At 33.2% G+C, this 15,664-nt stretch overlaps 1 protein-coding gene across 1 annotated transcript; it reads left to right on the top strand.

Annotated features, from left to right (window-relative positions):
• Positions 1–2,111: 2,111 nt before the first annotated feature.
• LOC130629043 (probable serine/threonine-protein kinase DDB_G0267686) lies at positions 2,112–13,495 on the top strand. The gene is made up of 3 exons (XM_057442136.1): positions 2,112–2,322; positions 10,274–10,396; positions 11,311–13,495. Exons 1-3 carry the CDS (start codon positions 2,220–2,222, stop codon positions 13,485–13,487), a joined length of 2,403 nt encoding a protein of 800 aa, XP_057298119.1. The 5' UTR covers positions 2,112–2,219; the 3' UTR covers positions 13,488–13,495.
• The last annotated feature ends 2,169 nt before the right edge of the window (positions 13,496–15,664 follow it).

Genomic DNA, 15,664 nt, shown 5'->3' with positions numbered 1-15,664 from the left:
TAAAAAAAGATTAGTTTACACGATTATTAGCACAACATGTTTTCGATTACTTGATAACATTTATAGAATAGCTACGTGTTTGTAAACTTATCCGCAATTGCATAAAAATAACAACTTCACGAGGAAAGACATAGGACTAAAAAATTTTGAAGGTTTTCTGTTTAACTTTACCTTTCTCATAGAAGTAAGTAACAGTTTATCGTATACACGTTTTTTACACCTCTATTTTCATTTTGTTAGTCTTGTTAGTTAGTTAGGAATTTGCTAAGCTTAATATTTAAATTTTACATTTTTTATCATAAAAAAAGACTATTCGTTCTTTTAAAAAGCTGTTGGTGAATTGATTGTTGGAAGTTTAATCTCGGCTGTTTGGTTTTGTAAAGTTTCGCCATGGTCAGTTGTTTAGGGATGCACTCTATGTCTGATACATAACAACAGGAACTTCTAAAATAGTCCATTTTGGTTGCTAATAATTCAAATCGATTTCATTTGATTGATTGATTTTAATACGTTTTAATAGAATATCAAAGGATATATTTTTGACATTGGATGAAGAATGTAAGAACTTAATTAATCTTGCAACGTTTAATAAGATGTAATTAGCTTAGACAATTGTTAATGAATTAATTAGAAGAAAACGAAATAGCTGTCCCGCTAGGTAGGATGGATGGAAGGAATTAATATCTTAAGAAGATAATGGAGGATTCGTCGGAGTCTTAATTGAAAGATTGATAACATATTGAGCTGACATGAATGAACTGAGCACCAGTTGTTCATTACACCTCGGTTGTCTTGCGCTTTAAACTATGCATTTAAAAACTCCGCAACAGAAATTTAAAAGGTCAAAAGTAGAAGAATAAAAATACTTCGTAATGTTTTCATATTTCATAATATAAATAATAATATTTGTTCATCTAATTTCGTATCATGATTAAAAATTCAAGCACAAATAATTCTGTGTTTGAAGAAGTCTTTTCCTTTAATAAAAAGTGGTGTTGATTTTTTTTGTTTAAGGTAAAAACAATTATAAGTTTGAAAACATGGACAGAATTGGGAACACTAATTACAAGTGTACTCTTTTTAAGCGAAATTTGGGAGGGGGCTTTTCTAGTTCGCAATAACGCAATGGACATTCGTGATTATTTTATATGACGAATTATGAAAATATGTTTAAAAATTTCATCTTTTGATATCTATGAAAGGATCCTGATCAGGTTATATTTCAAAAAGAGATATTGTAAAATAATGATCATTTTAGCTAATATATATATATATCATTTTGCAGCAAGCATGTGACAGGAGTTTAACGTCCTTTGGTATTGAATTCTAAAAACTGCTTCTTCTTTCACTTCGACTGTAACTACCTATATTACATTATTACAAGAGATACGCATAGCATTACTCTAATTTGTCTGTCACACAAGCCGATCCGAGGTCAGTAGATTTAAAGTGCGCCCATGTTGTAACTCAGACTTTAAACCAACTGATTACAACCCGAATGCACTACCACTACACCCCTGGTACTAAGAGGGCTAATATTTTCCAAACGATAGTGACCTAAAAATTCGTGTAGGTGATAATAAAGGTTGCTCATAACAACTCAAAAATAAAGAGAGAGTACAAAAATATGACTTTAAAAATTTTTAAGGAGAATAAATCGTATTGATTACAAACAAAGTTTTATAAACAAAAACAAATTTAGGCTTGAATTCTTGATGTATTTATTGCTTAACGCATAAACCGTTTTATTTTCGACATTTTATCTGCCTATAGCCTTGTTTGCAACAAGCATTTCGACTTTCTCGGCACTCAATTGGTTAATTTCGTACGCGCATGTTCAATCGCACCCACTGAGTATGTTGAATTTGTTCACGCAGCGGGAAGTAATGTTTTTAAATTATGCGCACATGCTCACTGAATAGTGAGTTGTTTACTCGATTGAAATCAAAAAGGCGTAACATCGATACATCAAATAGAGCTGGTAACTAAACAAGAACACATTAGTTACCACCCCCTTAATTTAAAGTACTGGCTCCAACCAATATTACACATCTAAGGGGAATGAAACCAAGTTCTTGCAGTTTGAACTTGTCTATTTTCACTACGCTATCGAACAAGAACGAACAAGAAAAGGACAGATATACTCAACTATTTAAAATATTTCGCAGAAATAACATTTTTACGTTTTTAAAGAGCGATAATTCATTTTTTTAATACATATGGTGCAAAGAAATGTGACCAACATTATGCTGAAAAAGATATTTGCGCTTTGTTTGGTTTTCCAACTAGTTTCCTGTGCACACATACATCATTCTCTATACGGTATGTTGTTACTTATAACTTCACTGTGTGTTCAACCATTCCAGTGTTTTAAAAGTTTGAAAAAACGAACAATAGCTAAGTGTTTAATGTAAAGTTCGCCATCAAACTTCGCGTGTTCGTTTGGTTGTTGAATTTTTTTGTTGCCATGCTCTGCTGTTTTTGCAATGTTCTTCCTGTTTTAAAACTTTAAAAATGAAACTCTGTTCTCTCAAAAAAAATTCTTTGCGAAAGAAAAAGTTTAAAATTTATGATAGTTGTAGGCTTATAGGCGCGTCACGTGACATTTTCAAGAAAGGTACCCCACTCTAATATAAGAACATCTCAATATATTGTTGAAATAGTCGGATCTACCCCTTCGACTCTTCGGTATATGGACCCTGTGTGTAGATAGATCAGAAAAAATTGTAAATGGACACCGCACAACTGTTGCGTGCATAGGAATCTTTCTAATAAGACGGATACTGTGGTATCGAGCTCTTGGAGCTACAAACCGAACTGAAAGCTGTGGTGTGTTGTAAAGATTTCTATTGGTTTACTGAGTTTTTAGGGCTAGCTCTTTGATATTTAATTTTGCGAATTAGGCCAAAATCTAAAAAATGAAGATTAATATGATTAAACTTAAAAAGTTGTATATACCATTATGGTAGCCATTTTCAGAGACTGACAATTTCTATAATTCAAGATCTCAGTTTTAGTAACTCAGTTGATTAAAAAATGTCAAATTTGCCAGAAATGGAAAATTTATTGTTTTTAAGGGCGATTAATCTGCATTCTTTAAAGCTTATCTCCTGCGGCAAAGCAAGTTAAGCTCATATGAAAACTTTTCGTTTTCATTGACTCTCAAGATATGTCCTAAAAATACGTCCTGAAACCTTACATGTGGATGATAAAATGAAATTGACAAGTCCACTTGGATCTAATTTGTCGATTCAATTCATTAAATCGTGCATCACCAATGTCTTAAGAGTTTATAAAGTATTGGTAAAAAGATTACCAACAACAAGTATTGTGTGCTACCTTGGGATTTGAACCAAAATTAAGTTCCACAAAAACCTACTTTTTAGAACTCAAAATTCTGCTGCTATTCTGAAAACACTTTTTATTATAGATACATATCTCAACGTTGGTGTTATTTTTTTGCTTAGAAAACATTGCCGAAGATTAATTAAGTATTCTCATTATAAGAGCAGCATTGATAAATTTTTCGTCTGCCGGCATAACCGTGGGGTTTATCCAGTTTTAGGCTAGTTTGCTTTGAATACAAATTAAAAGATTGGTATGGCTAGTTAAGTTATTCAAACTAAAATGTATACAAATTTAGCCCTGAAATTTAACAAAAGTTTGACAAACAAAAATTGAAATATATTATTAGCTAATCGTACCAGATTATGAAATGGAATAAACTTGAAATTGAATTTCGACAAAACCTTTTCTTGAAAGGTTTGTGATTTGACAGAATGAGCGAAAATGTAGACACATGTGTCATATAAAGTAATTAACACAAAATCCCTAATGACACGATCAATTAGTGAAGTACAATTAAACAATACATATAGCTAAGCTAAAACACAATGATACAAGGACTGAACAAGTGAGCAAAGAAATTGAGTTAACAAGACATAACAATAAATGATAACGCTACACATGAAAAGGTGCATTTTACAGACTGGCATAAACAATGATTTGTTTGATTCGATAAAGGCTGAAAGACACTATCATTTTCAATGTTCATTTTACAAAATGATACATTCCAATGGCATCAAGAATGACAAATTTTGGCGCTAATACACTATCATTAAAAACATGAAACTTGAGCATGTTTTTCTTAGCAACATTGACTCTGAAGAAGAAATAGCAGCTGCTGTTGTTGTGTATATGTTATCAAGAAAGTTAGCCTAAAGTAGGAAAAAAAAGCAAAGAAATGTATGGGTGAAGCCGTGGTTAAATAGGCGAAATGAACTTGGCATCTACAATACGCTCATGTATGAACTGCGCGTGGAGAAAATTGCAGAGTATACGCCATTTTTAAGAATGCCGCCAAACATTTTTGATGAGCTCCTAAATCTCATAGAAGTTGACATTGAGAGAAAAACAACGCATTTACGAGACCCAATTCCTGCTAAATCAAACTAACCGCAACTTTGAAGTTTTTATCATTTTGGATACCTTTAAATACCTCATGACTTCTTACTTTCTTGTTTCTGTCCTTATAGAACGGGGATTCAATATCCCACAAACTGGGCTGGCGTTTCCAAATCTCAATATAATTTTCTGTCGCTTCTTATTCTCCGGTGAATTATTTTGTTTAAATCTTTGTTTTCAACTATGTTTACGCCTAAATCTATATCGCGTGCAACAAGCACGTGTGCGAAAACAATGGATTCGATTTAAAACAATAGAAAAAAATGTCATTGAAAAATTAAAAGTTGAACATGTTCAACTTTTGATTTTTAAGGATCATTGGACATGAGAGTGTAAAAAATGACATTTTCTTCTGTATACACTGTCATTTTTCAATGATAATTTGAAAATGATCATTGAAAAATGATAGTGTATTTCAGCCTTAATACATATGAACACAACAATAATGGACTGGCATAATTTTAGGTTGAATATTATCTGACCAATTTCTAAGCTTAGAACTGCTTTTAATATTTTCTAAATCCGCATCTTGAACAGCTTATCGGCGTCCCAGAAGGTATGATGATAATAGGACTATTTTTTGGCTCATTAAACCAGTCTAAAATTATATGATACTAAATCTCAGATCAATATTTTAATTTATTCTGAAGTCATAGGATTTAACCATATCTCAGATTAGGGACTCAAGCTGTGACTTAGAGTATAAATAATTTTGTTCGATCTGTCTAAAATTCTTACCTTTTTCATTATATGCCTAAAATTTATAGGTTTCTTCTCTTTCTCAAAATTCCTATATAATTTTTTTATGCCTCATGCAAAAGTATTTTTTATCAGATTGGTCTAAATGTACTCCATAACAAGTCTCAAGTCAATAATATATGCGAAATCACATTTTTATATTTTTAATGCTAACCAAAACTTGTAAAGTAATAGAACATGTTTACCAATAAGGTAAAATATGTTATTTTGTCTATAAAGGACATGGGCGACACTAGGTCTGTTTGACACAACTTGATTCTCTTTCTATTTGGTAACTTTTCCAGCTGTTAAAATATTTCCATGTAAGCAGTATCACTTTATGATGTCTTTTCTTGTACTTTCATTGCTTAGTAAATGTTTTAGTAAATTTTTCTATTAAATATATTAATTCGGGCATATGACTTCACAATAAAAATAAGTACGAGAAGTTTGATTGATGATGACAATGTTTTTATTTTATTTTATTTTAACGGGTAGTTTGATTGATGATGACATTATTGAATTTCCACGCCCGAAGGCATAGGAAATTCTTTAAAACCGTCGTTTTTTTCTTTCGGAGCATTTTTTGAGAAAAAATCGACCCTGGGATTTCACATTGCTCCATCACAGATGTAAACTTCGTACCCAAGCTCCTTAACTACTGGGAAGTCTCGTATTGACGTTCAGGCTAAAATTGGTATTTGTTTTCGACAAAATTTGGCACAGTTAACAAAAAAGTATGCTGAACATAATGGTGACATAATAATTTTGATTTTTGTCACCTAAATGTCATTTTAGGCCAAAATTGGTCCAAAAATTAGAACTATTTTATTTTCAACAAAATTTGGCACAGTTAACAAATAAAGTATGCTGAACATGATGGTGACATCAAAATTTTGGTTTTTTGCCACCTTAAATGTTATTTTAGGCCAAAATTGGTCCAAAAATTAAAACTACTTCATTTTCAACAAAAATTGGCAAAGTTAACAAAACAAGTATGCTGAACATAATGGTGACATCAAAATTTTGATTTTTGTCACCTAAATGCCATTTTAGGCCAAAATTTATCCAAAAATTAAAACTGCTTTATTTTCGACAAAAACTGACACAGTTAATAAAAAAAAGTATGCTGAAAATGATGGTCACATCAAAATTTTGATTTTTTGTCAACTAATGCCGTTTAAGACCATAAACGTTTCAATCGCAAGACTTTCAACCATGAATGATAGGCTGTATTTTTTGTTAGCAATTTCTTTTAAAATGTGAGTTTAATGACACGTTTCGTTTTGTTTGCGTTTGTTGTAAGATATAATGTCACTGGTGTGCTTTATCTTCAGAGGTTCCTGCACCAAACCCCTTCGAATGTTTGGCACAATAACACAACGAATTAGCAGGTTTTCATCAAATATTTTGGTAGCGCGCGGAAATTCTTAGAGTCCCCAGGGCTTCTTGTTTTATTTTATTTTAACGGGTATTTCGTCTTGTTACTACAAGACATTATCAACGTAAATTGTTACAATTATCTTACAAGTTTAGCTTGAAAAACATGCTTCAGTTTCTCCGCTATTTTTTAAAAATACGAACAGCTCTCTCCTCTATTTGTCCCAGACTCGCGACGCAATAATTATGTGAGACATCCGCGCCAATCAGGGTTTATATCGGACAAGCCTCATCCAGGGTTATGTTCATATCGCCGTTCCGATGTCAGAAAAGGTACAAGATGCTCTGGGGACGAGGTTGATAGTTAGAAATTTATGTAAAATGTTGAAAAAGCAAAATGAATGGCCAAAAACAATTTTTTTACCCTATATGTCTTCAAAGCCTCACTCAAAGCTTGTTCATGATGTCATGCATAACTAACTTTAAGCCTGCTATGGGTTTTCAGGTTACAATGAAAAGCCTTTACAGGCTAAATGGCTTTAGATGATAGTTTCAAGTGTATGGTTCAACATTTAACTAGCTGACAATCCTTGGAATTGTTTAAATTGTATCCATTTTTTGCGATGTTTGATGCACAGCTGTTTGGAAAAGTCATTTCCTAATAAAGTTTCGCTTAGAGATTAGAATCTAAATGTTATACATTTATATTACATTCTTTATACATATTCATTTAACATTACCTGAAGGGCATATTATTGCGGACATAAAATATTGCAGACATAAATTATTGCAGACATTAATTATTGTGACATAAATTATTGCAGACATTAATTATTGTGGCATAAATTATTGTGGACATAAACTATTTTGGACATAAGTTATTGTGGACATAAATTATTTTGGGGTTTGCTCAAAATCGCAATAATCTGAAGCGTAAGATGCAATCTACCTTTCGTGAAGCGCAATAGTTACTGCCGCAAAATGTAAAAACATCCCCCCCATGTTTTGTGCAAAATAACGTGCGCGCGGTCAATTTTTGCCAATCTTAACCATATCTTTGTCCGTATATTCTTTATCACATATATGGCAACTATCCGCTCTTTTGAAACTATTTCTATCTTCCTTTATCATTATCATGTCCTTCATGAAATGTTTGTTTTTAATGCCTTTGCAATATCTGACTTCCTTTAACATTTTTCCATAAATTTGTATACAGCATCTGGACCTCTATATATTTTAATTGGTTAGCTATATTTGTCGTCAAATCTACATACTACCTTATAACCATGTCCATAGTCTGTATACTTTTAGTATGCTTCATTATATGATTTTTTATTTTCTGGTGCACATCCATGGATCTTTTCAGTAATGGCTTCAAAACTTGCATATATTACAAATAGTTCCTCTATTTGTTTTGTTAAAACAGTACAAATTCCATAAAAAAAGATAAAGAGGTAGTCATAAAAAACGTCTTAAAATGTTGATAAAACTTAATAAAGTCGCAATAGATGTGTAGTAAGCATTGAAGTCACAACAATTTTTGTCCTTACGGTATCCCAACAAAACTGCACGTAGAAATACCGTTTAGTTATCCATCTTTTCGAATTCCAGCTAATTCATTAAGGCAATCAAGAAGACAAATCGTAGTTTGCTTGTCTATCAAAGAAATGTTTCTTCATCACTAAGAAAGGCAACAACACATGAAATGGCTTAACTATACCATCTGTAGTATTATTAATAATTCTACAATGCTTTTTTCTCTTTATTTTAGAAAGTAAGTCTGCATTCTAAACTGATAAAAATGTATTATGAATCGTAACAAAACACTAACAATCATCTTATGTAACATGCTAGGAAGCATTTATTGTATCAATTCAAAAACTAAGTGACAGTATTGTTTGGCTTTTATACCTGAAGAAGTATTCTTGCTTCATTCCCAACTGAATCACCTCCAACAGTATCCCCAAATTTTTTATAGACGACACAGCTAACAGACTGATAGCTAGCCAAGAGAGCATCCTCATAATGGCGTGCTGAACTCTGGGTATCGATTTAATTGAAATAATTAGAACCTATGATTAATTAACTGGGATAATCCAGAAGAAGAATTCAATATATTCAGACAAATTTTTATCAACACGGCTTATGGTAATATTGCTGCGAATCCTCTTTACAATTTCTCACATCTTCGTCGCTATCACGCAGGGTCGAAAAACCGACCCCCAGTTGATAAATCCGTGACTTTACAGCAATCTTTTAAAAACCGGTTCAAGAAGAAAAAGGAGAAGAAAAGGACCATTTTAATCAGATTTCGGATGTAATCCGAAAACGTAATAGCATTAATCATTTTTTAGTCAAATGAGTTGCAGTAGTAGAAGTTAACTACAAATTTACAACTCATATTGCCCGATTTCTTATGAACAGGTTCTTTATAAAAAAACGTGTATGCAGGAGCCTGATTATTTTAAGCAATTCTGAATTTTTCGCTTAAAGTCTTGATTCTCTCAAACTAGTTGTCCTCCTAAAATTAAAAAAGGGATCCCTCTTAAGAAGTTAATGATGCAGAATCAGATTAAGACTTTTTATTACACTGTTTGTCTCAGTATGAACTTAAAATATTGCCACTTATAAACTCCCTGTGTTAAACTTGTAATATTCGGCCATTCTCTTCCCCAGAGCATTTTGACCTGGTTTATCTCAAAGAGCTCTGAGTTCGAGAATAATATTCGACAAGTCCTGGAGCAAAACCGATTATTTAATGCACTATGCTGTGTCTAAGTGGCACTTTTTTTAACGTTGTATGATTAGAAAGTATATTTTCAATTATTTTGATGTGAAAAATGTTTGTTCCATGATAGCACACGTGACAACAACTTCCCACAAAATATTGAAAAACTTTTTCGTCGATTTCACAAAGTTGGAAAACAGCATCAAGTCGTGAATAATCGTCCCCAGGTCCACAAAGACACAAAATCTGATAAAGATGACCACGTTGACGTCAGAAACAATTATCACATTTTAAGAGTTGGGATGGTCCTAAGCCCGCTGTGAGCAATAACAAGTTGAAAGTATAGAAAAGGCCTATATACTATTTGTAGGGAGGAATTTTGCCAACTTGTCTCATTATATTTTGTGGGAGACTGTACATGTTTCGCGTGTCCTTTTTGAGGTTAACCATAATGTTGTTTTTTAATAAAAGCTAACCGTGTAACTTGAGTGGTAGTCAGGAGACCCAGGAAATTTTTTTTTGCTGTCATGAAATAGGAATAGTGCATGTGGGAAAATACACGCTGGCTCGCAAACGAATTTCCTGTGATGAGAATACTAACCGCGCATCTTCATAACTTCTATTGTACCTAATTCACGCAGGAATTATCAGGAAATACTTTGTTTACTGCGGGAATGGTTTTACTCGCCCAAATACAATTGTGTCTTGCACTATTTAAGAGGATACGGCTACACTGGCTTTGTGCTTGTTGGCTAATTTTAATTTAAAGTTTGTTCTGAGAAATTGAAATTTGCTCTGACACGTTATTTCGCGTCTAAGCTTTTGTAGGAGAAAAACTAAATTTTGGTAATTTTTGGCTAAATTAACTACTTAAGTGAAGGCTCGAATACACATTTAAGATTCCAGAGAAATATTGCCCTACAAATTAATTTAATGTGTTCTAAATTCAAGTTTGCCTTTTAGATCAAGATTTGTCCTTACCACAAAAGACGATATCTTGCGGAGACTTACGAAAGCAATTTGAGAACGGATACATCAGATTGAAAGAATTTCTTGATCAAATTCGAAATTGCAAAGAATCTCCTCGTAAGTTCTTTTAAAAATTCCATATTTTCAAATTTGACCTCTTATAAATATAACGTGTCCAGTCAAAAATTAGGCGTCTCAATTAAAAAAATGAGGTTTTCATAAAATACTTTCTCCTAATTAAAAGAAAGGATCTGAAATATTTTTCTGTTTATTGTAGCCCTTTCTTTTGTTGGTGTAGAAGAAATATTATGTTTAAAATATGTGCTTTAACATTTGTCCGTTAACTTTAATTTTAGGACCATATAATTATTTCATCTAACATAAAATCAACATTTTAATCTTACTTACTCATACCAAACATTGCATGACATTTCATATATCACACTGAATCTTCAAGGTAAGTAGCGACACCTGAATAATTAAGACTTACCTAAGAACTAAACTTTTTAAAGGACTGTTTCAGTTCCTTACCGTTAAAGTGAGATAGCGCACGAGATAAGTCAACGTTACTCAGCAAATAGATAAAATAAGGTTTGCTAGTGACATCCCTCTATTTTTACAGTTTAGCTAAAAAGTGTAACAAACCCTACAAAAATACAAACAAGGGTTTTGTTTCTTAACTTTGCAGCAATCTTCTTCAACATTTACAGAGCACAATCTAGGTTAAAAAATAATCTTTTAACGAGAGTTTCGACAGTAAATAAACTCAGATCCCATAATTTAGGACAAACAGGAGTTGATAGTTCAATCAGAGCATATAAACGTTTCTTCATATAAGTTTTATAAAACGTTTATGCACCTAATTTAATCATTCAGAGAATTAAAAACTTATACACAGTTGTACTGGTATTACATTCCTTTCGCACATTTAGGTACCAGTTACCCGACTCAAAAGTATGACATCACACATACCTCACATAAACACGACTATTAAAAAAAACACACTGTTGACTTTACTGTTGAATTTTCAGATGAACGACACAAACATCGTCACTTAAGGCATCGGATAGACAACAACGGACATAGGAATAGGAACTCGCAATATACGTACACTGACTATCTAGTCCCGGTATTACGAAGCGGACCGGACTCTTCTCACTTTGCAACAGCTTCAAACGACTTTAAGCCTAACACCGCACGCTTTAAAAACCATCAATCCATGCCACCAGTTTTTCAGAATTTTGCAAACCCAACAATACCCCTTAAAGGTCAAGAATCTTCAACTTTTATCCCATCACTGGCAGTAACTCGACCGAAACAAAAGACAATAAATGGCGTTGTCGTAGACAGTGCAGCAGGGCAACTTATTCTAAAAGCTATGCTGAATGGTGAACTTCAAGGTGTCTCACCAATAAATCTTGCCAGTAATGTAGGACAGGAAAACACAAATAGTTTTGAGAATCCACTGCGGAATGGCTTAGAAACTGTAGCTGGTAATCAAAGATTTTCAGTTTTATCGCCGGATAAAAACAACAACAACGACAACGACAACAACATTAACAGCAATAACATTAATAACAATTACAACAACAACAACAACAACAACAACAACAACAACAACAACAACAACAACAACAACAACAACAACAACAACGGAGACAAGTCATCTTCAAGTTTACTTGGGGAGCCTCAAAGCGATGGTCATTCCGAAAATTGGTCTGATTACTTCCAATACCGTAATCTGTTAAACAATCTTGGGTATGATCGAAATCTGTTTTCACAGCAACGTAACAGTGTTGATACCATTGATAAAAACCTAATTCGTAGTCAGCTTCTACCGCAGGTATCTAACTTTTTTGGTCAACAGTCACCTCCAGCATCAAAGCAATTTTCATCCTTGCTTGATACCAACATTCCACAATTATCAGAGTCGCTTGCTTCTCCTACATCTACTAGAGATTCATTTGAGCCAACTCCTTCCCTACTGCAAAATAGCGAGTTGTTATCTCAAACATCCAATTTTGAACTGCCAACAAAATCAACAGCCGAAGAACTCGAAACCATCAATGAGGAATTACGAGACGATGTTTCCTTACTGCATGAAAGTACAGGTGGTATTCGTCCTTTAAGTTTGTCTCAATTTGAATCCTTTGCCCCTCAGATTATTGAAAGCATCGCTGCACGATCAAAAATCAATGGAGAAAGCCTACTAAAAAAAAAGGAGACAAATTCGACTGCTGTGAAAAGAATTTTCAGCGAGGCAACCTCGAATTCTGGTAATAATGCTGCCAAAGACATCCTTGATATAAAATACACACAACTGGAAGACAAGTTAATAAACGACTTAAAGCGGCGACAGGCTATCTTACAAAAATTGGAGCAAGAATCCATGGTACAACATTTCGCTCAACCTGGTTCGATACCTTTATCCAAACTTAGCGATGTCTTCAAAAGTATTAACGACGAAACTGCAGAAAAAACGATGACAAGATTACAAGCGCAGAGTGTACGAAAGAATCAACATAAAGGTTTACCTGATGATTTAGGCTTGTTTATACCAATCAGCAATCCAAGTGGCCACTCCCAGTTTTTAACCAATCAAAAACCGCCACTTCAAAATGGCGCATCGTCATATAGTACATTAAAGTACTTAGAAGATCATCTACCGCATAATTTTGCGTTGAGTAATTTTCGAGGTAAGTTACTTGCGCAACACAGACATGATTTAAAACGTTTTGAAAATGATCGTTTAGCAAATATGATGTTACACGAAGATACACACACTCGTTTAAACAGACATAAAGGTTTTACAGACAGTCAATCTGAAAAAACGCAGGTCAAAAGTAACTTTACAAAAGACATTAACAACACAAATATTGTTGGCAAGATTGCCAATATGACTTCTTTTAAACTCGATAATAACAAGAATAACACTAGGAACGACCAGGTCGGAAATAGACGGACCAATATACCAGCTCATCCGGAAGAAAAGGACACTAAAGTTCCGTTTTCGCGTAAGGTTTTATTTACAAACAAATTTTTTAATGACGTTATAAGAGCGGCAATGAAAAGGAAAAGTAATGTGCCGAACAAGGGAAATCAGGCTGTGCACCGTCGAATCGAGAAGAAAAGTGTAATATACGGATCAAGAGAACAGTCGTTTAATGTCGACATTCTTCAAACTTATAATGAAAATTTTTTAATTTAAGATGCAAATATTTTTCCCTATTCTAATTCTAAGGTACGAAGCTTCTATTTGCAGTTTTAAACCTAAAACTTCTACCAAACTTGAAATCATTCACGCACGCGAATTCTACGTTGAAGGCAAAACAGCAAAATAATACTGCATCTCGTATACTTTTTAAACAATTTAAATTCTTACACAACTAGACGTTGTGTAAGAATCCAATCCTTTTATCCAACAAAAAGTTTTTAATAATTAAAATTACTAGCATACATTTCGAAAACTTTTGTCGCTACGCAGCAAATAAAAAAACTGATCTAAGTTTATTCACTTAAAATTCCGTTCAGTCGTTTCGTTATTCACGGTGGCTTTTACACATTAGTTGTCTTGTTGTAAAACACTTTTATCTGAAGATTGATCGCCTCTTTCCGCTTTCTCGAGATGAAGAATGGGCATATGCTAGGTTTTCTTTTTGAGAAGAAAGTTCTAAGTTTATGCTTCTTGTTTTAACTTTTAATTAACAGCAATGTTGCTAGTAAATGTATATTTAAAAAGTAATTTATGGAAGTTTTGTTATAAATATGAAGTTTTTGCTTAATTTAACTCAATCCTTACCAAATAAAAAGGGAATTTATGTTGTAAATAATTTGACATATGAAAAATAAAAAGTATAATAATATCTATAATGTTTTTGTTTTATCTATAAAACCTGTATAAGTTGAGAAAAACACCCTACGTTGTGTTTCAAATAAACGCCCCTTTTCATTTGACGCCCTCTTGATTAAACGCAGCCCCTTTCAATAATTTTATTTAATAAACGCCCCCGGTGATAAACTACCCATTTAATTGACGCCCATTCTAATAGACGCCCGTTTAATAAACACCTCTTTAGCAGACCGTTTATTTGAAACACACTGCAAATTTATCCGATGAGGTTCGTTAGAATAGGGTATGGTCGATGTTGATAGGATGATGTAAATATTAAAAAATTTGAACACAAGTTGATAAAAACAAAGTAAACACAACACAAGTTGATTAAACAAGTCAAAAGACACTTTACTTAGTATCTGTGAGAAAAAACTTTTCTGTTTCATTTTTATTGAAAATTTTTCTCTCTTCTTTTTAAAGAATTCATATAACAATGCTGCAGCTAGATTTATAGCAATTTTTTGTAGCTTTTTGCCTCATGAATAGAAAACTGTTTTAAGGCCGGGGCAAACGATTCCAACATTCCATCCAACATCAAAAATGAATTGTTGGACAATTGTTGGACAAATGTTGGATGAATGTTGGATGCCCTTAAAAGCGTTTAATCGTAACATCCAACATTAGCTTTATCCAACATGTCGTTCATTCATTCATTATGCTCTGCTCATTCGTTTCAAACTAAACATGGCGGCAGAAGACATGCTCCTTCCGATTATTTTATCAGAATTCGCTGATTCTGATGACGAAAAGCCTCGAAGGGGTAAAACAAGAGAGTGGGTCAAAAGAGACTTTGGTCAAGGAGTTGATAGTGGAGGATCAGATGTCGTTCAAGCAGATGTTTAGAATGAACGTGGAAGATTTTGAGATTGTTTTGAGTCACATTGACGATCTCATTTCCATCCAAGAAAGCACATGGAGGAAATCGTCCTATACTATCAAATGAACGACTTGCATTAACGCTACGATTTCTTGCAACAAATGTTGGACGAAAAGCGTTCAAACGATTCCAACAGGAAAATCGAGCTAGAAAAAGAGGCAAAAGTTGGATGAAAAGTTTGATGGCGAACAAACTTTCATCCAACTTCATCCAACTATTTTTTCTTCTTTTGACGTCATTTTTTCTTCTTTTATAAATTTTACTTTCGTTCAAACGATTCCAACATTTATCCAACATGGGTGTTGGATGTGTGTTGGATGGAATGTTGGAATCGTTTTCCCCGGCTTTAGTTTTGACTCTGATTTTCAGAATTGTTAACATTGTATCGAATTTTTCTAGATTCCATTTGAAAATGAGTGATCTGAGGCATATACTGTTAAGGAATGGCTATCCTTCCAGCTTAATCCACAGTGTATAAAGTCATTTCTTAATAGAATGTTTCACGTAAAACAGGTTGTTACTACTGTTCATAAGCTACTTATTGTCCTACCTTATTTAGATAAATTATTTCTTAAACTACGATCTCGTTTAGTCAATACCTTTGATAAAAGTTTTC

This window comes from Hydractinia symbiolongicarpus, chromosome 15, assembly GCF_029227915.1.
Source record: "Hydractinia symbiolongicarpus strain clone_291-10 chromosome 15, HSymV2.1, whole genome shotgun sequence".
NCBI lineage: Eukaryota > Metazoa > Cnidaria > Hydrozoa > Anthoathecata > Hydractiniidae > Hydractinia > Hydractinia symbiolongicarpus.
Note: the sequence above shows the minus strand (reverse complement) of the source record. Positions and strands in the feature narration are given on the sequence as shown.